Below are 27,383 nucleotides of genomic sequence, written 5' to 3'. Positions count from 1 at the left end.
ATTGATGTTTCACACCTTCAAAGAGTGCTCTGCTGCTTCTATTTTTTTGTATTTCGTGCTCCATAAAAGCCATCTGTCTATTTGTCTGCTTTTAGAGGCTTTATTTCTCTTATCTTCTCCATTTCTGTAAGAGTTACTGGATCTTTTGAAACTCTTCACGCTTTCCCTGTGTTCGTTCCCGTCTATGGCTGCTGAGGGTTCAAGGCAGGGCCTGTGTGTCCCCAGGCTGCCGGGGACCTCCCGGGAGAAAGCCAGGGGCGGATCTCAGTTACTCCGGTGTGAATCGAGAGGAGCTCTACCAGGAGACCACAGGGCTGGAGCTCAGACCCGCGTCGCTCGGATTTCCCACGCGGACACCCAGCCCTCGCCGCGGGAAGGGGATAGCCGGGCCCTGTGCCGGTCGTCTGGGCGTTTCCAGCAGGGTCAATGCTTGTCTTCACTCCCAGGAAAGTGGAGCTTTTTGAGAGATCATCATTAAAAATCCCATTGGGAGATATTTTCTCCTTGGGTATTTTCCACAGTGGTGGTACCTCCCGTTGGTGCGGGTGTCTCGGCAGGCAGAGCGGTGGACTCCGATCACGGCTCCTGTGAAGCCGTATTGTTACAACAATGCAATGAACCTATTTTAATTATTTTGTTTTAAAGCTCATTAAGCTACTACTTTATATGTACTGAGCTAACTTATCTTACTTTTTTAGATCAAAGCGTTTCCTAAACCATGACAGTACATTGTAATGACACGCTTGAGCACATTAATTTAGAAAATAAGATAAGTGCTGGGGTTATTTATCAGTGAAGCGGTGGTGTTAAAGGGCGGTGTAAGCAGTAGCTTGTACCATGGTCTTCTTCTCTGTAGGTCCCTTCAGAGCCCCAGGGCTGGGTTCAAATAGTCTCTGTCTCTCAAAATCACCGTGCCTTCGTGGATACAGGCTTTAGAGGAAAACCCATTGTTTTGTCCGAGGAGGAGGCCCGATTGTCCTGCAGAAACCCGCCTTTGCCCACAGACTGGTTATACGGGGGGCAGGTGTGTGGCAAAGGAAGAAAGTTCATGAGCAAAGCAGGGAAATGAGCAACTCCTTTGTTTGTGGCTGTGGGGGCAGCGCCCCTTCCTCTGTGAGCCCGTAGCGGGGAGCTGCTAAACCCAACTGCCGTCCTTATTTATTCTGTACAGCGTCAGGGATGATCTCTAAGCTCCCAGGTTTAGTGCCCCCACACGTATGTCGCTGTCCCTCCCCTTCAGCAGCACCAGTTTGGTGAAAGCGGGAGGTGTTCTCTGCTCCCAGGACCTCCTGGGTGGGTGTTAGCGAGTAAAGTCTTGGAAGTGATTTTGCGGTGCACGTGGGGTGGTGGGATACACGAGGAGGTTTAGATAGAAGCTAAAATAAGGGGGGAAAAAACCCCCAATTTCCCTAGGTCTGTGGGATTTTTTTAATACCCCCAAGAATGGAGCAGGAGGCTGTGACTCTTCGACAAGATTTTTGGTGGATTTGGAAATCTGCGAGAAACTTCCCAGCAAGTTGTGTCAGCACCGAAGCTCTTGCTGCCGCCTGAGCCCCAGCGCTGGTGCAGGCTTCGGGGGGGACGAGCGGGATAAGTCGGCGACAGGTGCAGGTTTGGGCTGGAAAAGCCAGCGCTCACAAACCCCCTTTATCCGGGCGGGACAAAGCCCCGAGTGTTAGTTCCGACGGTTTGATGAAATGCCCCACTGTCCGGCCCTGCCACGCTTAAATGCGCGCAGTGTTTGCCGGCTGGGTTGGCTGCGCCGTGCCCGCGGGGGGGGATGCTTCAGCCCTACCCTGGGCTGCGGTGGCTGAGCCTGCAGCTGAGATGGTCCCCCCCCCGCCCCAGAGCAAGCACTTGGGGTGCTTTGTTGCCCGGCTGGGGCAGTTTGTTGCCCTGCTGGGGCGGGAGGCAGCGTGACCGTGGTGCAGGCAGCGCAGGCAGCGCAGGGCGGCTTGCCCAGGCCCTGCCTCGCAACGTCTGGCGGATGGAACCGCAGCCCGCTGAGTCTTCCCGGGGGAGCTAGACCGCGCCTGGAGCTCCTTCTGCCGGAGCAGCGGCGGGTGAATCACCGAGCGCCGAAATTTGCTGAAGACGTTTCTCTGTCTGAAGGCACACGCTGACTTCTGGGCTTCTCGCCCCCGGCGCTTTTCAAATCCTATCTGAAATAATCCCGCAAGACCGGGGAAAACACTCTGCAGCAGATGTTGTGCCCTTTTTAGAGCAAGTCGAACTAGGCTGGCAATCTTGGACGATGTTTGCCAGCTCGCTGCGTTCGCTGAGCTCTCGCACTCATCCTCAGGCCGGCTGCAGGCACTGAGCACCCCTTAGTCCTGTCAGCATCCTCCAAAGTCTTTGAAAATGGGAACTGAACTTGAAACCCGCGGTTAAAGGTTGGCTCGGCTTTGGCAGTGGCCAGGCACATGGAGCAAACCTGCTTTTGCCTTTGCAGGAATGCCACGTGCGCCTGTTCTCTCCGTTTTCTCCTTTATTCCTCTTTCCCGCGTTGCTCCGTGAGACCGTGCTGCTTCCCACGGCGTGGGATGTGCCGGAGGGGTCCCGCACCGGTGGGCTCCGGCACCAGCCCAGGGCTGCTGCGCTTGGAGCTTTGCCCTTTCTCTGCCTCCAGCGAAGGACGGGACCCGACGGTGAGAGCAGCCAGATCTGCTCTGTGACAGCCTTGGCAGGGGCTGTGCCTACCGCATCAGCATATTGGCGGTACCGCTGGGTATTAATTATGCCTTCCGCACTCGCGGCTATTCAGATGTTAAAATTGTTTATTTGCAGCTGGGTGAGCTCAAGACAGAGGCAGAAAAGCGAGCGGCTCCCCTCCGCCGTGGCCGCCCTCCTGCCCCCCGCTCCTCCGCGGGATGCGTCCCCCCAGGTGCAGGCAGGGACGGATCCAGCCGCCTCCATCTCGGCATTTCTGTCCTGGGGAGGACCCGCTGCTCCCCAGCCCTGGCCAACATCTTTTCGCCCCATTTTCCAGGGAAACGGGCACCGTCTGCCTGGCCGTGCAAGTGTGGTGGTGAGGGTTCAGCCTATTTCACCCTCTGCTGATTTCCCTCCGTGATAAATCCCATCCCCTCTGCCGTGGGAAGCAGTGTCGGTTTAATTACTTGTGGGGAGGAGGGGGAGAGCAGAGGAACTCCGGACTTGTTTTAAATATCACTTTTATTAGTAGGTAATCCTGAAGCTCAGTTCTGTAATATAGGTAGGTAGTGATGTGGCACATTTAATTTACCTAGGTGCTACTGTGTGTCAGCTTTTGTGCCTTAATTCCCAGTCCCGGCTTTAAAGAGCTTGGCAGCCATATTGTTGCAAATTTATAATTATCTTGGAAGAAGTCGTGGCTGCAGACGGCGCAGTGAATGGTACGTTCCCACTTCCCGCTGGGTCTGGGTTCGGAGCGACTTGTCCCGGAGCAAAACACGGCTTGGGAGAGAGGTGCTGGGGTCGGCGGTGCCCGTGGTCCCGATGCGGATCTGGGGTGCGGTGGGTGCTGTGCTGGGTGCCCTGCCGGGGTGCTCTGCGGGGTCTCCTGCGTAACTCACCACGTGCCTTTTGGCACCCGTCTGTGCCGCCCGTGCCCGGGAACGCGCAGCTTCCTTCCTCCCAGCCCGGCGAAGGGAGGTCCCGTGGCAGCCCGGTGGTGCTCTATTTCCATGGCGATGGCTGGTAGTGTCACAACAAAGGACATCGCTGCACTGCAGGGATCGTCACGCACGAAAGCGGGGCTGGAGAGGAGAGCGGCTGCGGCAGGCGCTGGGTCCGCAGTCCCCACCTCGGCGAGGACGCGCGATTGCAGGCCAAGTGTCTGCCACCGAAACTTTCCCCTCTTCCTCTTGCTCCAGCGTGAAAGTCACCCGCCAAGATGCAGCGGCCTCATTCTTTATCCGTACGAAGCCAGCGAGTTCCTGCACACACTCCCATGACGTGCCGCGCTCCGGACGCCTCTGTAGGACATGCAGCCGAGGACGCTTTTCCTAGAGCGTGGCACCCGCTTTCCTGCTGGGTCTTGCCTGGGACAAGCAAACATCGCCCTGTCCCTCTGGCCACGGCTCCTGCTCGCGCTCTGGGCGTCTGCTGGAATATTTTTGTCTCTGTCTCACTTGGTGTTTGGAGATATGAAATGCTCAGAGTTCGTAAATCACCCCAACAAGGACATAACCTTGATTCCCTGTGCAATACCAATAGATTACCTAACAGGAGGCATGAAATGGAAGAATGGCTCCATTTGTATAACTCTGCATTAAAAATCAGCCTATTCGGCATTTAATGCTGCCTGTGAAGTGTCTGCACAGGCAGGAGAAAGCGGCCGGTGTTGGAGAGCACACAAGCACCTTATGAAAGGGACGCAAATAGGCACCTCTCGCCAGCGCTGCCCTGGGCTTCACGCTCCAGGGAGCCTTCTGAGGCTTCGGGGAAATGGGTGACGTGCAAATGGCTTGCAGGCTGCTGACAGGTTGTGTTTTGCCGTTTGTCAGAGCCGCTTGGTGACCATGATCCCAGCTAATTGCTCAGGCAGATGACCCAACTCGGGGATTTCTGGGGGTGCAGCGGTTGCCTGGTTTTGCAGCCACTGGATTAACCCGTGTCCTGCCCATGGCATTGGGGCTCACCAGTGGTGCCACCAACGGTCCCTGGGACTGGGGCAGAGGCGTTTCCCTCCTGCTCTGTGCACCTCCTCCCTCCAGCCATGCGGGATGTTCCTGCTTTCCCTTCCCACACACATGCAAGTGGCAGCGGCTGATTTCCAAGGCAGCCCCCCGAAGCGGCGCTGGGCTCCGCAGCCTTCAGAGCTGTGGGAATTAAAAACCTGGGCATGGTGGCGAGGTGGGAACTTCTCTGGAAGCTCTGGCTCTCGCCCAGCGTGGCAGAGTGTGCTCAAGAAGCAGCGTGGCCCAAGGGTGAGGTGGCACCAAGCCAAGGACAGGCCCTGGGGTGCCGCCAGCCCTGGGCTCAGTGTGGGGTCTCCCCTCCCCTCGTGCTGCCGGACCCCAGTGCTCCCACAGCCGTCTCTGCCCTGGGGGTGCTCAGGCCAGCTGCCTCCGTGGATAGAAACGCAAACTAACGTGTGTGGAGGGCGGCGGAAGAGGGGTTTTATTCCATTTGTCCTGCCTGCTCTCATCTTTTCTGTCCCAGCTCCCGTGCTGTACTGCTCCGCCAGCACGTGCAGCTCCGTCGCTTCACGAGCACTAAGCGCCCCGTGACGCTCCTCACTGATCAGGAAATGTCGCGCGTTGCTGCGGAGAGCGCGGCGAAGCCCCCGCGCCTGCCCCGGGGCTGCAGCGCGTTGCAGGGCGAAGGGCCCGGCTGATGGCCCGGGGCAGCGGGTTTGGGTTTGTGGCCGGGACGCAGGTCAAGGGGGGGCTGGGGGCTGCCGTTCCCCACTCCACGTGTTTGTAAAATAATCCCAGGACAGAGATGAACTTGTGTTTTCAGCTCTGCCACAATCCCAGATCCCTGATTACTAAAACATTCCTTTTGCGTGCCCCTCAAAGTGCTCGGGGGCTGCTGTAGGCACGTGAAGCTTCGTCGCGGTGGGAGGGATTCGGTCGTCGCGGCTTTCCCGGTGGGGAAGGAGCCGAAGGCTGCGGGGCTGCTGGCGCGGGGGTGGCGAGGCCGGAGGAGCCGGGCGGCATCACGGCGCCAGCCCTGGCAGCCTCCTCCCGCCCAGCGAAGAGCGCGGCGAGATCGCGTCCTCTGGCCTCCTTGAAATTAATATCTCTGTTAAGTGCCAACTTGCCTCCTCTTCAAAGCAAATGGCTGCATCAGAAAGGATTTGAGTCGGGTTTTTTGTACTGTGGAGGGTTCTGAAACACGTCGCGTGCGGCGGGAGGGCTGCTACGGCTCCGTCTGAAACACCTTCAGCCCCACAACGCCATCGCCTTTAAACTGGAGATTGGCTCGGTTGGGCTCAGCAAAGCAACCCTGCAGCGCTTAATGTGCATGAGCCCTCTAATTATCTGAGTAGTTTCCTTGAAAACTGCTCTTGCACTTCTCACAAAGTGCAGGTAAATATTTGTGGCAGTTTCCCTTACGGTGTGAGGACACGGCCGCCTCTCCATCCATTAAGCCGCGGGAGCGGATTCGTGGTTCGTGGGAGCAAAGGCTTTGGATGAGGAGATTTCGGATGAAGAAGGGATTTCATCTTCTCAAATATCTCCACTGCTCGTTTCTTTTTTTAACCCAATTTCAGAGTTTTGTTGAATTTTTCGTTGAGTTTGAGAATCATTTTGGGACAACGTTCCCATTCACCTCCAAGATGGGAAAAGGAATAAGATGAAAATTGCCCACTCTCCTCATATCTCTTTGCAAGGGAAAAAAAGGTGGTGTTTTTGTGTGTGTTTATGGGGAGAATCATTAATTTAAAATCCTGATTTGAGAGGGTTCAGCACAGTCGCAGCCCTGCCTGCCCCATCCCCGAACCAAGGCAGATGGGTGCCATGTGCACGGCCAGCCCCTTTCTCCCCTTCCTTACGACGGGACCCCTCTGTGGGTGCCACGGGTGAGTTACTCCCTGCACTGAGAGCCGTGGAGGTTCCTCTCACCTCTGCTTGCCGGCCGGGGGGATGTGGCTCATGCGGTTGGAGGAGGGTTTGTGCCATTTGATGTCTCAGCAAAGCTCAAACGTCCGAGCAGGCTCCGAGCAGGGTGACTTGCTGCTCACGCCTCCCGAGAGCCGAGGGATGCTCCCTGCCTGTTCTGGCGATGGGGAGGTGTGGGGGTCCCATGTCAGGAGGGGCAGCCCGTGTCTGTGGGCCAGCCCGGGTGGTTTGGGGGCGAGTGCGAGGCGGCAGGACCTCAGGGTGGGATGTGGACCTGCTCCCTGGGCTGCCCTTGGGACGCATCTCTCTCGCTGCCAGCTTGGGCAGGGTGCTCGAGTGGGGCTGGGGGAGCAGGAGGAGTGGTGGGGGGAGGGAAGGAGGGGTCCTGCGGTGGAGCCTGGGGCCCCGGCCACCGCCGGCCCCGCCACGCATTGCCGCATCCCCGCCGCCGCGCCGAGCACATCGCGCTGCGTTGCCTAGACAACGGCAACTCCTACACGCTGCTATTTATTCTGAAGGACACTTGCTCTTATCTGTTGTTGCAAAGCCCTCAAAAGATTGCATGCCACGCAAAATTCCTCCGAGGTAACCGGACTCGCCGCTCCCGTCCCAGAAGCCACCTCCTGGGCACGTGCCAGCCACGGGGGGTTGGCCGGGAGGACTCTCCTTGGGTGACAGCCCCTTGGCTGGCATCGCTCGAAGGCAGGAGGGTGACCCACACCGTCCGTGGGGCAGGACAGGGTGCTGCCCCCTCTGAGCCTTGGGCGTCCCCCACCGTGTCCCTCCCCAGAGGCTGTGGCCTGGGGAGTGGTGCCAGGAGCAAGGGACACCCAGGTGTCACCCATTGCTGCCTGGCTGCGCTTGGGCACGAGTTTCTGGCCCGACCCGTGTGAAGCCGGGGGGTTGTACGTGGCATTGTCCCACGTGTCCTCCTGGTGCTGTGGGGAGCGGCGCCGCCAGCTCGGGTCTGCCGTCACTGCAGCTTGAGAATGTCACAAGCACGCGGGAGGAAATGGGAAGAGGGGAAAAAAAATCTGGTTTTCCTGCGAGCTGCCAATCCCAAGTACCGAGGACTGGCATTTTGTCTTTCAGAAGCTTCCACACAGCAGCTGGGGTTTAGCGAGCACCAAGTTTGGGCTGGGTGCATCTTCCCTCGCCTCGTTAGGTGGCTGTTAATGAACGTGCCCGATGCGGGGGGCTTGCTCGGGGAGAGAGGTGATACCTGGGGTGAGCATAGCACTAGGGGGTGCCCAGCACCTCTCATTCCTCTCAAGGAGACATTTCAGGTGGCATTAGGGAGTCAGGCAGAGGCTGGAATCGAGCCTGACGTGTCACGAGAGTGAATGCGAGCGCCGCGAAGGTGAATCCGTGGGGGATGCTCTCGCTAGAAGCCCGAGCTCCTGACTCCTCGCCGGTGCACAGCACGTGGGAGACACTCGTCGTGCTGCCCCCCCCGGCACTGCCACCGCTCTGCCGGCCTCTAAAAAAAAACACCTCACCAACAACATTTTGGGTGGTTTGTGGTTTTTTGAGCCTTGAAATCCTTCCTCCCCCAGCCTGAACTATTTTGGTTTATGTTGTCTGTTTCTGGCTCTTCCCTTTCTCCTTCTGCGCTCTTTCCCTGCGTCACCTTATTCCTCCCCAAAATAAATGCTGTTACGCTTTGAAAAAATACCCAATTAGGGAAAAAAAAGAGATCCTCTGAGCAGAAAAAGACTGTGCCTGAGAGTATCCAGGTCAGCTCCTTTAGCTTCATTTGCTCACGCGTGGAGGGAGTGTACAAATGCTTCTGTCAACCAGATGCACATTTTGTAGTGCTACCAAGGACTTTACGGGGCGCAGCGCTGCGGAGGATTAGTCTATTTAGCCATATAAAGCTCTCATTAACTCCTGCTGAGTTCGACAAAAGTCTTCCTTGTGTAAAAGCTGAATAAAGTGGAGTAAAGATTTTTGGGCTTTGGCCTAATGGTTTCTTTCCTGGAGGGAAAAAAAAAAAAAACAAACAAGAAAAATTTGTGTATCAGGCATTTTCTTACCGTGAAACACTTTGCACGGGGTAGCATCTTAGGAGGAGACGAGAGTGAAGCGGAACCTCGCAAGGTGTGGTGCCGCTGAGGAAGGGAAGGGCTTTGATGTGACATGACATGACACGATGGTGGCACGTTACATCAAAGCAAAATTGTAAATACCGAGCCTGCCAACAGTTCGGCGTGACTTCCAGCTCTGCTGTGAAAGAGCGAGAAGTGAGAGGGGCTGCTCGTCCTTCCTGCTGGGGCAGGGGCTTCGCCGAGGCGGCGCATCCCAGTGCCGCGGGGCCGCATTCGGCACCGGGCGCCGTCTCCTGCTGCGGCGTGGGCGACCGCTGTGACAGGTCACACGTGCCCACGCAAGAGTCCACGTCCGCTTTGCTTCAGCTCGTTGAGGGGTTAATGCCGCGGCCCTCCACGAGCTCCTTGTACCCTGGCTCAGGGCTCGCCCATACGGCAGCTGCCAACGCTCCGCTTGTCTGTCTGCTTTAGATAATTCATCTAAAAGGGCTGAGGTTGGGCAACGCAGGCGCTGGCTGGTTCCTCAGGGCCCTCCATGGTAAAATCCATCCTCGAGTCGCTCGCGGCGTTCACAGACAGACTGAGAAGTGGGAAAGCCACGGTTTTGGATGGGGGCCCTTGATCCGCCTTGTTCCTGGGGGTGGGTTTGGGGGCTGCAATGCCATTTCAGGGGTCTCTGGCTGGGGTGCGGGGGGAGGCTGATGGCACAGCTTTCCCACGCTGCCAGGGGCTGTCTTGGGTGGCCGGGTGGGGGGAGCCGGGGCGCACCGTGCCGGAGGGGAGCGTGGGGTGGCTCCCCTGCCTTCCTAACACGGTTGCTGTCTGTCCACAGGTCAGGTTGCCCGCTTGGAAGCCATGCTTGGATTTTAATAGCCATGTTCCACCTAGCCATGGACCTTGCCAGCTGCCAGCCGCCAGCCAGCGGTGCTGGGGAGAGGCTCTCGCCGCGGCCACCGCTCCGGCACAGACTGTCCCGCGGCTCACTGTGGGGTGCGGGAAGCGGCGAGGAGCTGCGACGCCCCGGACCCCCTTGGACCTGCACCCCCGTGTCCCCCCCGCAGAGACCCCGCTCCCACCGGCCACCCCCCACGCCGGCCCCGCTGCCCGCTGGCCACCCCCCGCACCGGCACCGCTCCCGGAGGGGTCGGCGGCAACTGCGCGGGCGCGGCTTCGCCCCCCGGGACGGGCAGACCACGATGATGCCTGAGGTCATCATCTGGGGCCCCACGGGCGAGGAGGACTCCCTGGAGAGCAGCACGCTGCCCGGCGCCTTCACCACCGCCGCCACCACCACCACCACCACCACAACCACCACCACCACCGCCGCCGCCGCCACCGCCGCCGCCACGCCGCCCCGTGCACCCCCCAGCACCCTGGCTCCCGCGCCCGGTGGGGACGTGCCCCGCGGCAGCCCCGGCCGCACCAGCACCGCCGAGCCAGCCGCCGGCCACAGCAGCGGCGGCAAGGATGCTCGCCCGCCCCGTGGGCTGGGAGACAGCACAGGTAGGGTCTGCCGGGGGCCATGGCGGGTAAACTGGGAGGACTGGGAGGTCCTGGGGCGGAGGGGTCACTGTGACACAAGTTCCCTGGTGGCAGCGCTGCCCAGGACAGAAATAAGTGTATGGTGTTAAACAAGAGCACTCAGGAGGGAAGCAGCAGCTCTGATTCATGGCTTTTATCCGAAGTGTTTTCCAGTAGCTTGCTGTGTTTTTCCCATTAGCGGAATCCATCCCCAGCCCATCTCCCGTAATCGTGTTCAGCGCGGCGCTCGGGCACGGCGACGCGTTCCCCCAGCGCTGTCTGCTGCGTGGACATGGATGGGAAAGCTGCTTCCCATTTATTTCAAATTATATTTGTTATTGCCAGTATTAAACTGTGGGACACCGTTGTTTAGTTTACAGAATTTATTCACTGTGCATCGACTGCTTTTAGCCCACAGTGATTTTCTAGTCGAATCGAAAAAGAATTTTATGGCCTAATCTTAATCCCAATTAATTTATCTAGCCTGCCCTGCTTGGCAGAAAGAGACAAGTGAACCATAGTGTTGTTCCTGACTTAGAGGAGTTATTTATAGCAGTGAAAAAACTCCCAGCCTACACACCTTTTAAAAAAACGCTGGAATTGGTTGGATAAATTAGTGAGGGAGCGTTGATAACGACTGCTGGCGTGAGCTGCTCGCTGCGTGACACGCGTGACGAGATCCTCGGCCTCATCTCCCCGGACTGGCTCCAGTCGGCGCCTCCGGCCTCGGCGGCATCGTCCGCTGCGGGCGCGCGGGGTCCGGTGGGCTCGTTGCCGGCTCCGTTTGCAGCACGTGCAGCGTTTTGGAGTCGGTGGCCTCGTTTAGGCGAGGACGAGCCGGTGGTGCTGCTGTGTGCCTGCCCGTACCACCTGCCTGTACTGCCTGCCCATACCGCCTGCCCATACTGCCTGCCCGTGCTGCCTGCCCGTGCTGCCTGCCCATACCGCCTGCCCGTACCGCCTGCCCGTACCACCTGCCTGTACCGCCTGCCCGTACCACCTGCCTGTACCGCCTGCCCGTACCGCCTGCCCGTACCACCTGCCTGTACCGCCTGCCCGTACCGCCTGCCTGTACCGCCTGCCCGTACCGCCTGCCCGTACCACCTGCCTGTACCGCCTGCCCGTACCGCCTGCCCGTACCGCCTGCCCACACAGCCTGCCTGCCGGTGCTGCCGCTGCCCTCCCTGGCCCGCAGACCACCAGCCCCAAGCCTCCGTGTCCCGGCAGCCTCCCCTGGGGCCGGCTGCTTTAATCTGCCGCCTCTTAGCTCTCATTAAAGGCTTTTTCTGTGATCGGAGTTTTTGCTAATTAACTTACTTTTTGCCGCGTGGTGAATACAATAAACTCCTTCCTGGGGCTGAAGGACCTTTTTAAGCTCAGCCTGTCCACCCTAAATAGAAAAGCGCCCGAGCTCTGGGTCTGCTTTTCCTCCTGCCGCCAGGGCTGAGCGCCCAGGAGGGCCCCAGCAGGCTCCCGGTGGGGAACACTGAGCCCCGCCGTGCCTCGGGGTGACCGTTTTGGGAGCCAGTGGCCAACGCCACCGTCTCGAAGCACCGGCCGTGCCGCTGCCAGTTCTGCTGGCGACGCGCCTGTGCGAGGCTGTGCATTTTTCAAGCCCTGCTCCTCTCTGTTATATAAGCTTTAGCGGCTGGAAGTGTTTGTTCTCTGCTGGGAAAAACATATGGCTACAAATTAGGATTAGGTAACTCATCTGTACTTTTTATTTGCCTCAGCGAGCATCGCAAATCCCGTCCCGCAAGGCACCGCACGGCGCGATAGGAGCCCGAGGCGGGCGGGCGGGCGAGGAGGGATGCTGCTCTCGCGGGGAGGGATGCTGCTCTCGCAGCTTGCGGTCCTTCAGCTCTCTCCGGCAGCAGCCGGGGGGTCGGGGGGGCCCCACTTGCAGCACCTGACGGAGCTGGGGCCACCCCAGGAGCCAGCAGAGCCACCTCAGGGCTCCCACATCCAAGGGGCCCCCACAGTCCTGTTGGAGCGGGTGCTGCTGAGGGTGCTGCATCCCTGCATGTCCCCCCTGCACCCTGCCCTTGCTCCTGGGTGCTTGGTGATGTTGGGGGGACCAGGGAGGTCCTTAGGGCTCACGTGGGGAGGGGGCACCTCAGCGAAGGCAGCAGCACTCACTTAGAGGAGCAGGTGAAGCCGTCCTGCTTGGTTAGATCTTCCGCTCGCCCTGCTCCTCCTCACTGGAGAGCGAGAGAAAAAACAGAAACAACATCTCTCCGTGACTCACTAGCAGCAAAAACAAGCTTAAAAAAATTCCCCTGGAATAGCAAATATTCCGCTTGTAGGTAGGAGAAAAGGCAGGAGAGGGATGACTTGCAGTGTCCATAAAGAAATGGGCTCTGGGCTGCTCGGGGTGACCCCCAGCCCCAGTGCCATTGTCCCGGTGCCACCCCGGCGCCCTCGGCGCCTGGCAGAGTGCTGGTGGCACTCAGATGGGGACGCAATATGTTCACCCAGGCGGAGTTTATGCTTATGCTTTTCAAAAATGTGCTTCCTTTTTTGGGGACTGTCATAATCGTTTTATGGCAGAACACAGAAAGAGAAATAATTAAAATTCCAGCGTGCTGCAGGACGCAAGGGCCGTAAGGAGCTTTCAGCGGGGCGGCCACGCTGGTGCTCTCCGCGCAGGCTGGGCTCCGCCACCGAGGCAGAGCATCCTCCTGTACTGTGGGCTCAGCCAAAAAAAAGAAGAAAAGAGAAGAATGAATCAGAGGCTGTCAGTGAAGGCATGAATTGCACTTGCTGGGTTGTCTGAGGCTGTCCTTTCAGTATTATTAGAATAAAGCCGTCTTTAATTAAACCTTTAAGTGCTTTATAAGGCAGAAGACTTTATGTGCCGTCTGCTGCTCTTAATGGTGGTTGGATTGCTGGTGCGCAACAAGTTTGGCATCGTGGTCTGCGAGCGGTGTGCTCGTGAAGGAGCTGGGGCTGAGGGGCACCCCCTCCCCAGGGCCAGGGCAGAGGTGGGGGCCGGGTTTGTGGGCCCAGGTGCTCCTAGGTGGGGGTAAGGAGCTGTGTGGGTGCTAGTGTGGGCACCTGCCGTGCCGGCAGCCGGAGCCCAGCTCATGGTGTGCCCCAGCCCACCCTCTGCTCCCTCCCCGCTGCTGGCCGGGAGCGTATTGGGAATAAATAATAATAATAGAGATATTTGCTTCCCCGCCAGGAGCTGACCGTGCCTTCAAAAAGAGGGTGCAGGAGAGGGGGCACTGGATGCAAGGAGATAGCGGATGCGACAGGCTTCAAAGGAATTAATTAAAGATAAAATGTGTTTAAAAGAAAACCCTGGGCGGTTGGGATGGAGCCGCCTCTTTGATCCGCCGTGCGAAGGCGTGGGGAGCTGGCGGCCGGAGGGGAGGCGAGGGGGCTGGACGGCATCTCCAGGGCCGGCACCCGCCGGTCGCCTTTCCCGGGAGGTTCCCGAAGGATCCTGCGTAAGGCCGTGCATCCGCTGCAGTTTTCCTCGAGGCTGGAGGATGCTGGCTGAAGCAAGAACCGAGCGTGGCTGTGAGCTGAGCTCTCTCTGGCGAGGGAGAAGGGACTCTCTGCTCCCCGGGATTAGCAGATGTCGTGCGTGTGTGTGTGTGCCTTCACCCACGTGTGGCTAAATGAGCCAGAAACTCTCCTCTGCTGCTCTCAGAAGTATTTATTGCTTGGTGATATTTGCTGTAACACCTGAGAAGATAAGTCCCAGTGTCTTTAACATAAGCCTCTAGGATCTTTGTTCTTGGCAAGAATATTTCACAGCAGCGGCAGCAGCAGCAGGATGTTCTCCTCCTTTCATCAGTCCAACCCAAAATACCAGGAGGTTTCCAGGAACCTTAGTGTGGGGTTTTTTTTTCGCTGAAGAGCTGCATTTTCACTTCAGGATGACTAATGCTCACTGGGCTGGGTTTTGGAGCCAGTCGCCCTGATTTGCCAGGTGGAAAACCAAGGGGCTTTGCCTGCCCAAACTCTGCTTTGAAGGCAGGAGGGGTGTTAAGAGGAGCGGACCCAAGGCAGTTTCCCGGCGCAGCGGGTCAGGCAGCAGATGAACCGGCTTTGCACCGCAACAGGGTTTTCCAAGAAGACTCCTGCCATATCTCCTCCCTTGTATCTAACCCTCATGGTTTTTGTAAATTACTTTTCTTACAAGCTATTAAACAGCAGCAGGGTTGGTGTTACGGCAAAGTCTGACTGATCCCCCTGGGAAAGGCCGTTGGTGGCTGTGATTGCTGCAGAGCGGCCGCACAACGCTTCTGATTGAATTTTTCTGTCCGAAAGCAGCTTTATGGGCTGGATGAGGCTTTCAGGGATCAGATGCGTTTTCTGATGGCTGGGGAAGCTGTAACGCCTCTGGAGCCCAGCCGGATGCTCAGGAGGAGGCAGAGGCATCCCCGTGCCCAGGGCATGTGAGACCAGAGGAAGGAGACTCGTGGCAGGGATGAGGATGGGATGCTGAGCCCCGCCAGAAGACCTCACTTCGGAGAGAGCCCCTCCTCGGGCAGCCGCCGGCATCGCCATCCCCGTGTCTGGAGGCAGCGGGGGATGATGCCCGAAGCGGGCAGCCAGCCAACTGCCAGGCTCCCGTGCCTGACTGACTGGGTTTGAGCAGTGGATCCTCTCCGGTGGTTGCTGTCTTTGCCGCTCCACTGCCCGGCGGTGCGGTACCGGCTGCTCAGCTACTGCAGAGCCCATCAGCTCGGCCCTTCCCCGTTCGGGGCTCGTGCGGCTCTACCAGTTGCATTTTGCCTGCTGGGATGCCGGCAGGGAGCCGGGCCGGGCGCCGTGGACAGTTGCTGAGCCGCCCGAGAGGAATCGTTCGCTGGGAGAGCTGTGGCAGGCAGGACTGGCGTGCCCCTCGGGCTGGGGGATGCAGCGTGTCCGGCTGCCCGACACGGTGCTGTGCCGAGCTGAGCGCGGGGCAGGCGGAGGTAGCAGCAGCAGCAGCGGCGGTTGTTGGCTTCTGCGTGGGCTGTGATGCTCACCGTGGAAATTGCTTAGAAGGTTATTTTGGCCGGGAACAATTGCCACGGTGCTGATTCCCTTTCCCTCTCTATAAGCACTTAAGCTGCTCCCAGGAGCCAGTTTCTTTTTCATGATTGTTGCTGGGGCCCGTTTGGGATGGTCCCTCCGTGGTTAGACGCGATGCTTTGATCGAGGGGCGAGCAGGAGATGCGTTAGGGCCTGACGGTGCATGTGGAAATCCTGCTGCAGTCCAGGGCTTGCCTCTGTGCCTCAACCCTCCCTGCTCCTGGCCACGTGCTGGCAGACCCAGCCCTGCCTTATTGAGGAGATTTACCCTCTTGCAGCATTTCAGGTCAAACTGGGAGATGTGGGAAGTCTGAGGCAGAGCGGGGAGAAAGAAACAAGGAAACAACCTGCGCGGCACGTGTGCGTGAAGGGGCTTGGGTGCTTGGTCACAGCCCTCCTGGCTGGGGCGTAGCAGGTACTCAGAGCATCTGTTGTTTTCCTACCACTAATGGTAACTCAAGATTATACTCTGCAAAATGAAACAGAGCTGTTTTTCCCTTTTTTAATTTTATGCAGCTTAGAGGCCTTGACAAGGGTCTTCAAAGAGTTGCGGCTCGTAGCTGTTTTTATTGGGAAAATGAAAAATATGGTCTTCCTAACCAGAGCTGTTGAAATAAAGGCCTTGGGGGATAGAGGTTCTCTTTGTTTTTAATTAAGAGCTTATATCTCCTGTTCGTTGCCATTGCACACTTCTGCAGTAGCAAGACATTAGTCTCAAATGGATTTTCTCATGGAATTAATTCTGTTGATGCAGAGCTGTCTGGGAGCCATTTCAAAAGGTGGCCAGAAAGGCCAGAACTCAGCACTTTCATCTCGGTGGCAAATATATGGTCTTTAGAATAACATATTAAAAAAGCCCTGGCCATTTGCTTGCTTTAACAAGGTTTTTCCCTGGACTTGGGAAATTTGGACTTGTGCATTTTGCGGGTTGATGCACGGCTGCTGCCCGTGGGGATGCTGAGGCTGGGTCTCCCACCGCCAGAGGGGACGAGAAGTCCCCGGTGAGAGCAGAGTGCGCTCGGACAGCACAGAAAAACCCAGCAATATTTCAGCATTTCCAAGGGTTCAAAGAGCGCCTTTGAAGAGCTTTCCCTCCTGGCAGGCGACACATTAAATTCTGCTGCACTAGCAGAAGCGCAGGGGTTTGGACACACTTTCAATTCCATTAAATACTTCTCCTGTAATTACCCCCGAGTTAAATGGTCACTGCGTCAAATTGCCTAGTAAAAGCCTTGTAAGAGGGAACCGCTCGCAGTCCCCTCGCAGAGACGAGGCGTTTGGAGCTGCCGCGGCGGGGCGGGATGGGGCGGCAGCTCGCCAGGTGTCCCTCCCCCATCTCCCGCCAGCCTCTGCCCTTCCTGCAGCTTGGCTCGTCCTGGTTATCAACCCGTAATTAAGTGACTGCCGGGTTCTGTAACTCGCTGGGATCGGAGCTTTGCCGTTGGAAATGTTTGCCACAGAGATGGGCAAACAAAACTGAGGCGCCGTAATTCCCGCTTGCAGGTTCTTTCCCGCAGTCTGCCCCGCGTTCTGGGGGCGCAGGCTTTCGCTGTGAGTTACGTGCGTGCCAGGAGGCTTTCCTGTGCCGGAGGAGGAGGGTAATTTTGCTTTATGAGCTATTGATTTTATCCTCCAGGTCCCTTTCCTCCAGATGGATTGGGCTCCTAGGGCCGTGTTTAAAATAATGCTTTGCTCTTCGCGGCCATCTCTCCCTTTCATCTCTCCTCACCCCCAGGTGGAGTGTGTCCCTCACGGGATGTTCCCCTCTCCCAGGATGCCCCATCCATTAACTCCTGCTCTTGCAGCCTGGATGTTTCTGTTTGATTTTGCTCTGTACAGTTCCAGACATTTCTTTGAAGGCCTAGAGGAAAGGATTTGATGTATTTGCAAAGACTAAAGACCTACTGGTCTTTATTGCAGTGGGTATCGCTATAGGGCTTCCCAGGAAATCATCCCAGTTACCCAGCAGGTCCCTTTCCCTTTTCCGTCCCTGCTGTGGTTAACGCTGTTGGGAAAAACATCCCCGTCCCTTGAAATCCCCCTGGGCTCTGGTGCAGAATTAATATGCGATGCAAAGGAACTTTCTTCTATGCTGGTACATATGGCGACTTATGTATGTGATGGAGTCTAAAATTATCCAGCCCTTCTTAAAATCCATGTGTCCTGCTCCAAAGAGCTGCCATCCTTCCCAGTGCTCAGCCACCTGCAATCTGTTCTGCCTGCGCGTTTCCCATTATGTAAGCACAAGGATTAATTGCATCGTTAGGTTCTCCCGTGTCCCTGCCGCCTCTGCCTCGGCTCCCATCTTTGCAGAAGGTCTCATTTCCGATGCTGCTTCTGTTTTCAAAGGAATCAGGCACTGGGCTGTTTTTATTTTATTTTTAGAGCCTTTCCTTTTATCTTTTTCGGCAGTGTCCCACTGGGAGCTGCTCCAAGATTGCCGCGAAGGCTGCGGCCGGGCTGCTGCCGGGGTGGGCGTCGCTCCTGACCCGGCACGCGGGAGCTGGGAGCTGCCGGCTGCGCTCCTCGGCTCCGTCGGGACACGGCTCCCTTCGCGACCGTCCTCCGGGGACCCGAAGCGCGGGGCCAGAAGTCTTTCATCCGCGCCTCGCCTTCGGCCCGTGGGATGCTGGCGGGAGGTGGGAAGCCCCGCCGGCGTTTTCCCTGTGAATCCCCTCGGGAAACAAAAGCCGGAGGGAGCAGCCGAGGAGCAAATAATTTGGCTGTGGGGGGAGGATGACTCTGGCAGCCCATGCAGCTCTGGGCTCGGCAGCTCCGGGTGTCCCCATGGGTGTTGGCCGTCGGTTTGGAGCCCCCCAGCCTGCAGAGCCGCAGATGGGTCCTGCGAGGCCGTGCCAGGTCTCCTCCTTGAGGGCACGAAGCCCAGTGGCTGCTCCCTGGCGTCGGACCCCTCTGGAGCTGGAGCTGGTGCGGAGGAAGCGGGTGACGGGTTCTCGCCATCCTCTGCCACCACCGTCCCCAGCCCTCGCGTTCACTTCCCCTGACCCGCTCTTTGTTCTGGCAGCTGCTCGCGCCAGCCGTTCTCTGGAGGAGCCTTGTCACAGCGTGTTTGAACCAATTGAAGTGTAATTGGGAGTAAATGGAGGAAATGGGTCATTTGCAAAATAGGTGCTTGAGTCGAGGGAGAAAAATAACCCTGACGCATCCCATCCCGCTGTGCTCGGCTTCACCAGGGCGCGGGGGCTGGCGAGCAGCCATGCGTCTGTCTGTCCCATGGCTCCTCAGGGAGGGAGCGCGCGGCTTGCAGCCTGGGGAGCAGGGAGGAACCCCAAAGCACCCGGGTTTTCCAGCTTTCTGCACCTCCCTGCATTTCGGTGGGCTCTTGCCTTCAGCCGGCCCAGCGCTGGGACCATGCCAGGATCAGAAGAGCTGCCGTTTCGGAAGTGTTGGCCTTTGGGAAGTTATTTCTCCTTGGTTGTGCTTCTAGAAAACTCCTTCCCAGTGATCTCCGTGGCGTGGCTGACATCTGCCACTCCAGACCACGTCCTGTCCTTAAAAGCAGTCAGGATCCCTGCTCTTCCCTCCAGCTCTTCTCCCAGATCTCCCCCATAGCGTATCGGCTGGCAAAGCGGGATGAGCGCTGGACGATGCCGGGTGCATGCTTCCTTCCCGAAAGCCCGCTGCTTTTATTGTGGTGGTGAGAGCTTTGCTCTGCAAGAGCTTTGTGGTCGCCGGGGCGGGTGCCAGGCCATCACTCCGCTGCCCTCCACGCCCGGCCTTCCCGAGCAACTCCCTCCCTGCCACGCCAGCTCCTCGCGAGCGATCGCTCTGGCACTTGGGTGTGTTTTGGTGAATCAGACTTGCCAAAGGTGACCTTGGGTTTATTATATTAAACTGTCAAGACTCACGTTTCTGAGCGTTTTGATTTACGCCCAGGACGCGTCCTGGCGGCAAAGTCCACAGCTTTTGCGCAGCTTTTCTCCTGCTCTTCCCCAGGCCAGGCGCGTTTTCAATCGTGTTTCTGGGACATTAGTGATTTTTGGAGGTGTGTGGGCTAGGGAGGCGTCGAGCGCCTGCACGCCCTGGGAGGTGGCAGCTTTGCCCTGGGAGTTGGGTGAAACTCGAGCAGCTTTTCCCACTTGATGAGTGTTGGCAGCGTGGGCAGGGACCGAAACCCCCAGGGTGCGGGGATGAGCAGGGGGAGATGAGAGAGCAAATTTCAAGGGAATCAAAACTTTTGTCCTTTGAGAGAAGGCGGTGGAGCTCAAGCGTAATCCACAGTTTAAAATACCACTGATAAATCTCATCTGGCCTAATTACCCAGCCTGGTGCTTGGGCTGCTGCTCAGTCTCACACCAGCCTGCCACGAGAGCGGGGTGTGTGGTGCCAAAAGAGGGGGGGCCACGGTGTGGCCCCAGATCCTCTGCTGGGGAGCGTGGGAGAGCCCCGGGCGGCGTTCCCAGGACAGCGTGGGGATGCTCTGCTCAAAGTCCCCCGAGTGCTGCTGCTCTCCTGACCTGTCCCTCCCGGGAGAGTTTTCCACCCTCCGAGGAGGGGACACGCCGGGCACACGCCACTTTTTCGGGGAAGGGATGAGCGTGTGTACGGCTGCCGGCGCTAGAAGAGCTACTGCGGCCGGTTCACTGCTGAGACCCGTGGCCAGGCAGGCTGGCAGCACCTGCCCACCTCCCTCTCGGGTCTGCGGCCGCAGCAGCCCCGGGGGCATCCCCGTGGGCATCCCCAGCTGCGGCCGAGCTGTGGCCCCTGCGCAGAACCCGTCCTTGCCTGTGGGCAGCCGGCCGGGAGCAGTGGTTGCCTTGCCCCCAGCACGCATGTATTGCACAGACGCGCATGTGTATGTATATATATATATATATATAAAACTGCTTGTTTTCCTGTCATGCTAACACTTATTTATTAAAAATACCATCCATCAGGAGCTGCAACATCTGTTTGTGAAAAATAGCACATCCTTGGGCTGCAGCCAGGAAAATCATTTCATTACGAAATTGCAACTGTAAAGCAGCACAAAATCACAAACATACTGTACATTGAGATGCTTTTGTTTCCAAACTGCTCATTAGGAATGATACACGACCCAAAATTATACCCTGTGTAAGGTGAATTAGGAGAAAATGAGCCCATCCGACCTTCTAAGTGAGCAGCAGTTAGTGTGGTAATTATTATCTCTGGTTAATCCTGCACCCACTGCAAGGCTGCGCTCAAGTTTCCCTTTCCGTCCCGGAGGGGATACGTCTTCACATCTCTTCCGTTCTTCATGCCTAATTCGGGCTGACAAGGAACATACTTGAGAGGATAGGAAATGAGAAGCCTGGCTTAAAGATTATTTTATGTAAGGCAGGAGAGAGGATTGCATCGCCGCTGCTGGGGGCTGCGTACGGCCCTGCGCCGGGGAGGGGCTGGGAGGGAGGTGGCGGTGGAGGGGGGTCTGTGTGCGGTGGGGGGCTTTGCTCGCCACGGCCGGGGATCCCCCTTGGCTCCCATCCCCACTCTCTCTCGTTTCTTTTCTCCACAGGTCTGGCGGTTCATCAGATAATCACTATTACCGTGTCCCTCATCATGGTCATAGCCGCTCTGATAACAACTCTTGTCTTAAAAAATTGGTAAGGTCCCTCCTGGGTCTCTTTGGCTTGGGGGGTGGTGCGGGGACAGGGACAGGGTGGGATGAGGGATGCTTTTCCAGCTGCGTGGCATCCGCCAGGATGGCTTTGGAAAGGCATTGCGGGAGAAGATGGGTTTTTTTTTAATACCGAAACCTCTGGAGGGGGTGGGGGAGCCAGGGTTCATCTGTGCCTCTGCAGTTCCCCCACCTCTCACCACGCTGGGGGTGGCTTTGGGGACCAGCGTGTGACCAGGGACTGAGTCGCTGCAACGTGATGCCACCAGCGAGGTCAGAGCCGTGTGTTCGGCCGCAGCGGGTGTCCCTGCAAAGGTGCCAGGACCTGCCCACGCTGGGTGGCATCTCCCCCACCACCTTTGCCGCTGCTCCTTTACACACCAGCCTGGCTCCGCAAGCCACAGTTGCGTTTTCTGACCTTTCCCTACAACTCCAGGGACTCAAGGGCACCTTCTGAGCCCTTCGGGTGCTGCTGCTTTGAAGCATGCCCCGTCCCCCGGAGCGCTCGTGTGCTCCTCCAGCTTAATTTGCTCCCGTTTATTCTCTCAGCATGGCTGGGCGTATGGTGAAATAGGTTAGCTGTTCGCTTCAGGCGCTCGCGACTTTACCTATTTTCCCAGGGAAACTGGCCTACTTTGAGGTCAGCCTTGCTGGCGTAGGGCTTTGGCTGGAGCTCGGCGCCGGCAGTTCTCTCCTCTGGCATCTCCTCCTGCCCGCTCTGCCATCCCGAGCTCTCCCCAGGTGCTGCCGCAAACCAATTCCTGCACCCAGGAGGAGGTTTGAGAACCAGGTGGATGCAGAGACCCGCTCGCTCCCCAGGGTTAGAGAAAAACTTATCTGCAGGGCTACGGAGGCACCTTCATCCCGGCAGAGCTGTAACGAAGCGTTGCGGCTGGCCCCAAGCGCCGAGCTCCTCGCCCCACAGACGAGTTCGCTTTGCTGGGATCGGGCCTGCAGGGAGGCGTCGGGAGTGCAGCCGGTGATGCTTGTTTCTGTATCTGATGGGATTTACTTCTCTAAACTTCCCTAGTTGTAGCAGTATTTCAATGAAAGAGCAGGAAAAATACTTTATAAAACACTTCTGGGATTTTTCTCTAATAGTGTCGTAAGCAGTACGTATTGATCCGGCCGACCACAGCTTGGCAGAACAGCTTGGGTAACCTAATACTGAAGCCAGAAAGGGAAAAAAAAACAAATACAGTGATTAGAGTAGAATAGAAATTGTTTACAATAAGTGAAATTGTGAAATCACTGGAGGATACCTGCAGGCGAGCTCTGTCAGCAGTCACAAGCAGAAAAGCAGCACCCCGATGACTTTGCTCAGCTCTAACATTTGCCAAACCGCTCTGGTTTTTCTCGCCGTGAGCTGGGCTACCCCCGGCGAGGGCCGGCCACAGGCTCTGCGGCGGGACTGGCTCCCATCACATTTAGACCCTGGCCCCAAACAGGACGCGGTTTCCACCCCCGCCCCTTGGCTGTCACCATCCCCCTCGAGCGGGATGGTGAGCGATGGCCGCGCCAGTGTCCTTGTCGTTACTCCTGCAAACGTGCCGTGGGGGGGCTGGCGGTTAGTTTAGCAGCCGTCTCACTCGGTTGTGCCAGCCGGTGTGGAGCTAATGCCACCCCGGCTGGTGCCACTCCGGGCTCCAGGCCCACAGCTCGGCAGTGCAGGCAGCACAGGGCAGCGCAGGCAGTGCCGGCAGCACCAGCATCCACAGCTCCGGCTGCCCTTGGAGTTGCGATCTTCTCAAACTCCAGCATGACGATAGGCGCTGTCAATCCTGTTGGGAAAAAAGTGACATCCTCATTAAATCAGTGTTTAGACCCTTAAACAGGACCAGCCTGCTCGAGGGCAGGTTCCTGCTCGCTGGGGCTCTCCTTGGTTCATTCATACCGAAGCAGAAGCGTTGCATGGCCACAAGATCCCGTTGGAGCCTCCGGAGCCGGTGGAGTCACCAGGGAGCAGGGGTGCCCCGCCAGCCATCCCTCGGCCGGGGGGGAGCATCTGCTTCCTCAGACCAGATCCTGAGCTCATTTATCCCAATAAGTTAAAACCTTTTGGTGCCTCCCAAATGGAAAGGGTTTCACTTCCCTGTTCTCGCCTGCATCTTTTCACTTAAAAAAAGGCTTACATTTCCTGCAGGTATAACCGTATGACTTGCTAAGTAATTCCTCTGGTGGTAAAAAGCTTGTATCTAAAATTTAAATTTGATCCTTAAAAAAAAAGGCAAGCCAAATGACTGCTTGACTGAGGCTGATCTTTCTGAAGTGCCTGAATTCTAGTCTTAACGCTGAGCAACGTGTAATTAATGGCCGACGAGGCGCGTTCCCTGCCGAGCGTCAGCGATGCGCCCTGCGTCATGTCCCTTCTTCTCGCCCCAGCTGTGCGCAGAGCGGGCGCCCGCGGCGCAACAGCCACCAGCGCAAGCTGGACCAGCAAGAGGAGAGCTGCCAGAACCTGACCGACTTCGCCCCCGCCCGCGTGCCCAGCACCCTCGACATCTTCACCGCCTACAACGAGACGCTGCAGTGCTCCCACGAGTGCGTCCGGACCCCTGTGCCCGTCTACGCGGAGGAGGCGTTGCGCTCGCCCGGGGATTATAAAACAACCTTCAACGGAAACAGGTGAGGCGGGTCGGGGAGCGCCGTCCTGCTCCGGTCCTGGGGGTCCGTGGCCCAGGGGAGATGCCCTGGGTGCATGTGGCAGAGCTGCGTTGCTGCAGCTCTCCAGGCCACGATGCTCGCCCGCCCCGTAGCCCAGCGTGGGCACGGCCGCTGGACCCCTCATCCCACCCGTGAGGACGAGCGGGCGGCTCGGCAGGCCCCTGTCCTCGCCGCGTCGGCCAGCTGTACCCCCCTGGCTCAGCCAGCCCTGGCAGTGTTCGGCACCGCACGTTTTTCAGTTCCCGGCTGCTGCCGCCAGCACGTAAAATGCTGCTGGATCCATCTTCCAGCATCCGTGCTGTGTCCTAAGTGGCATCAAAAGCTGCTGGGTTGCGAACGAGCGGGGGTGATTAATGGAGGAGCGGGCGGCGAGAGCCAAATGAACTGTTTGTCTGGCGTGAAATAATGATGCATTAAACAAGGGGGCTTCAGAGCAGCTGGCGGCGCAGTGTAAAAGATGCGAGCCCTCGCTCGGCAGGCCCCTCGCCTGCATGGGGGGAGGAGGTGGGGAGCGACCCCTCCCCATGCCCTGGGCTGGCTCCCGAAGCCCTTTCACAGGGCGCCGGTGCAGTCTCCCCAAGAGGTAAATGCACGTTCCCCAGCAAAGCTAGAGGAGAAATCAGGAGGAGTTTTGAGGGAGAAAATGAGCAAGTAGCTCTCCACGCAGCCTGGCTGGACCACGGCGCGCGTGCCGCCCGCAGCTGATGTCTACCTGCATGAAGGACAGAAGCCTGGAGGCCAACAGCTTAACAGACAGCTTTTTAACCATCATCTTCTGCGTGCGCATGGGGTTTTGCTAGTTCACATTCTTCAGGGTTTCCTCAGATCTCAGAAGGCAGAGAATTGGCAGGGATTTTCAAACCATTTCGTTGAACGTACGCGTGCGTTGATTCTGATGTGGAGCCCAGCCCAGCGATGCTGGGGTGCCCTGGTTCTGGCTGGAAGGGGGTTGTTGCTTTTCTGGGCTCAGGCGATGCTTTCTGGGACCCTCTTGGCCTCGGGGTGTTTCCAGGCAGCCTGATGGGCCCCGTGCAGGCGATGGGCATGGCAGAGCCCTGCGGGACCGCGGGGACGGGAGGGGGCGGCCGGGAGATGCTGCCGTTTGGGGCCAGCTGTCCCCAGAGCAATTGGCTGCGTTGAGGTGCTCGTGCACAGGGGTAAAACTGCTGGATATTGCAGTCCGTCTTTTTCTTCTTCTTTTTCTGCTTTGCACCACCCTGCTTTCCAAGGCCAATGAGCCCATTCAAAGCATTACTTTAGAGATGTTGGGTTTTTTTCCTCTAAAAAAAGCTGATTTTTGCAGCAGGCCATCTCGGCTTGCTCCTTGTGTTTTACATTACCAGCACGTGCAAGCCCCTTTTTCTGCTCGCTGCAGACCCTCTTCTTCTGACCGGCATCTTATTCCCGTGGCCTTTGTGTCTGAGAAATGGTTTGAAATCTCCTGCTGACTGGCCGAAGCCTGTTTGACTTCTGGGGGCAGGGCAGACGCCATCGGGCTGTTTCCTGGTACGTACCACGCTCCCCCCGCGTCCATCCCGTGTCCCCCCTCTGTGCCTGCTGTCCCCTGCCTGGTGCCACCTTCCCGCTCGCGCTTCTTTTGGGACGTCAGACCCGAGCAGGGTGGCTTACCCAGCCGGGATGGGCTCCCGCCATGGATGGGACATGGGCTACCAAAATGGCTTTTCAGGGAGGTGAATTACAGACAGGCCCAAGCGAAAAGACAGGGACGGGGATGGATGTGGACTTGAGAGCGAAGGCTCCCTGGGCAGCCTTGAACTTCAGCCTCATCTTGTGGTTCCAGCCCACCTCTAAAACCTCGACAAGTGATAGTAATTTCCGTGCTGTGCAATGCCTGATCTGTAATTAACCTCTTGTTGCATGATGGACATCCCGTCTCGTTCCAAGAGCCACGCATCCAACATGCACGCTCCCTTGGTACCCGAAAGCTCGTTTGATGATGTTTGCTGTCATAAACACTTCCATGCTCCCACTGCGAGGGTGCTGGGTCCTCCTCTTCCTCCTCCTCCTCCTCCTCCTGCTCCCATGCCCCTCCTTGCTGTGTGGGAAGCCGAGCCTGCGAGCCTTGTGCGCACGCGCCAGCAGCCGGGCTCATGCCTCGGGTACTGCTGCAACCAGAGGAGTACAACGATGTTGTACGGGTTGCAACAGTACATTGTTTGGGGATTATTTTTCTTTTTTTCTGAGTTGGCTTGAGCCGTTTTCACCTCCTTGTATTGCTTTTGAAGGTGGCACGGCCGATAGCGGTGGCAGGAAAAGCAATTAGGGTTCACTGCGTGCCAGCTCACCGTGGGGCAGCGGTGCCCGTTCGAGCCACGCGCTCAGGTGAATTAATTGGTCTGTCCCAAGTCCCTGCTGTAATGAATCATATATTCAGTGTAAATGAAATTTCCAGCCTTCCCTGACTGCAGCTTGCTCGGAATAGCCTGTTTAACATTATGCTCAGCTATTGAACACAGAAATGTAATTAGATTAGAATGGAAGGGAATAAAAAGTTAATGGTCTCGGCTGTGCTTGGGGCTGGCTGTGTCTGGGCAGGCCAGGTGAGGTGGGCAGAGAGCAGAGAGGAGAAAGCAGAGAGCAGAAAGCAAAGCCAGGCTTCAGCTGTCAGTCCGCCGGCGCTTCGCCCGCAGGGTCCGGCTGGCACAACCCCGCTGCTCGGCTGGGGCAGCTCTGCCCCCCGGGAGCCTCCCCTGGCTGGAGGGGCTTTGCCGGGGAATTTAAAAGGCTCTCGCTCCCCGTCGAGGAATGCTCTCTCCTGATTTCTCTGACTTTTATTGTGGCCGCTGTCTGGGGGGGGACAAAGTGCGAAGGTACCTGGCTAGGGAGCGGGTGTTAGTGAGCAGCTGCAGGATCAGCTGGGAGGTTCTGCAGAGTCTTCCTCAACGGCGCGGGCGGACACAGGCCTCGGGAAGCACAGAGCAGTAACCTGCTGTGCCTTTTCTGCCATGAGCTTTGTGGTTTGTGATGTCTGTCCATTGGCTTGAAATGATTTTTAAAAAAAAAACAGCACAAAACCCAAGCCAGTCATACTTGGATGCCATCAGCAGCGTTCGGGCCTGAAGTAGAGGGAAGGAGAAGGAGCAGCTCCGAGCTGTTGCCCGCTACGGGAAGCCGGTGCTATTCCTGCTGCTCCGGCCCGAGGTCCTCTGGAACTCTGTGCCAAGGACCACGCCCTGGTTGTCTCCATAGATTTCTTTAAATAGTCCAGAGCCGGTCCATTATGCCTTATTAAATCCTTGAAATTCTCATTGACCTGTTTTCATGGAATCCATAAAACATGTATTGACGCGTTCTGGAAAAATCTATCCGAGTCGTACCTGGAGCATTAGCTCCCTAATAGTGTTTCAATTATTTATACAGTTCTGGAAGCTGATGTTTGGTTTCATTAATGTTAACAAAAAGAGATTAATGCATAAAGTGTTCTCTGCATGTGTACACATGCATGCATGTGTTTGCACCAGGCTATTTCTGGAATACACATGCGTAAGTGGTACGTCATGGTAAAACCCGGGTGATTGCCACAGATCCCTACGGTACAGGAGGAGGAATGTGGAGAATGTCACCACGGCACAGATAACGGGAGAACTTGCCCTTGTCCAAAATGGGGTCAACCCAAGTCCTTTAGGAGTTCCACAAAGGTCGCTTAATATTTTTTCCGTGCCGTACTATTTCCCGTGCACATTTGCCTACATCTTCCACCGGGGTGCGGTTGTTAGAGCGAGGAGCTGCCAGGGTCGCGGCATGTACGTGTTCCCCGTGGGCTTTGCTGTGCCCAGCGGAGCTGCACGGCTGCCCCGCAGCCCGGGGTGGTCGTCGCCGCTCCCCGGAGCTCCCCACAAGCCCACAGTTGAAAGACGCATCGCAACCCCGTGCAAACAGCGTTCTGCATGAATGCGAGTGTGCCGGCTGGGACATCCCACAGACAGAATGAATATTTCAGGTTTCAGA

The 27,383-nt window shown here is 57.4% G+C and overlaps 1 protein-coding gene across 3 annotated transcripts in view; it reads left to right on the top strand.

The window, feature by feature from the left end:
• The window catches only part of AJAP1 (adherens junctions associated protein 1), a 44,532-nt gene that overhangs the window by 7,480 nt on the left and 9,669 nt on the right, over positions 1-27,383 (top strand). For 2 of the 3 annotated variants that reach the window (XR_012632045.1, XR_012632046.1), the window contains exons 2-5: positions 9,432-10,102; positions 20,649-20,736; positions 23,133-23,375; positions 24,790-24,920. Coding sequence is in view for 1 of the 3 variants with exons in the window: in XM_074892894.1 (XP_074748995.1) it covers positions 9,432-10,102; positions 20,649-20,736; positions 23,133-23,375; positions 24,790-24,862 (1,075 nt within the window). In the remaining 2 variants the exon portion in view is untranslated. Of the gene's footprint in view, positions 1-9,431; positions 10,103-20,648; positions 20,737-23,132; positions 23,376-24,789; positions 27,133-27,383 lie in introns of those variants that run through there. The other variant, XM_074892894.1, reaches the window with a different exon arrangement.

This window comes from Strix uralensis, chromosome 23, assembly GCF_047716275.1.
Source record: "Strix uralensis isolate ZFMK-TIS-50842 chromosome 23, bStrUra1, whole genome shotgun sequence".
Taxonomy (NCBI): Eukaryota; Metazoa; Chordata; class Aves; order Strigiformes; family Strigidae; genus Strix; species Strix uralensis.
This window is presented reverse-complemented; position numbering and strand designations above follow the sequence as displayed.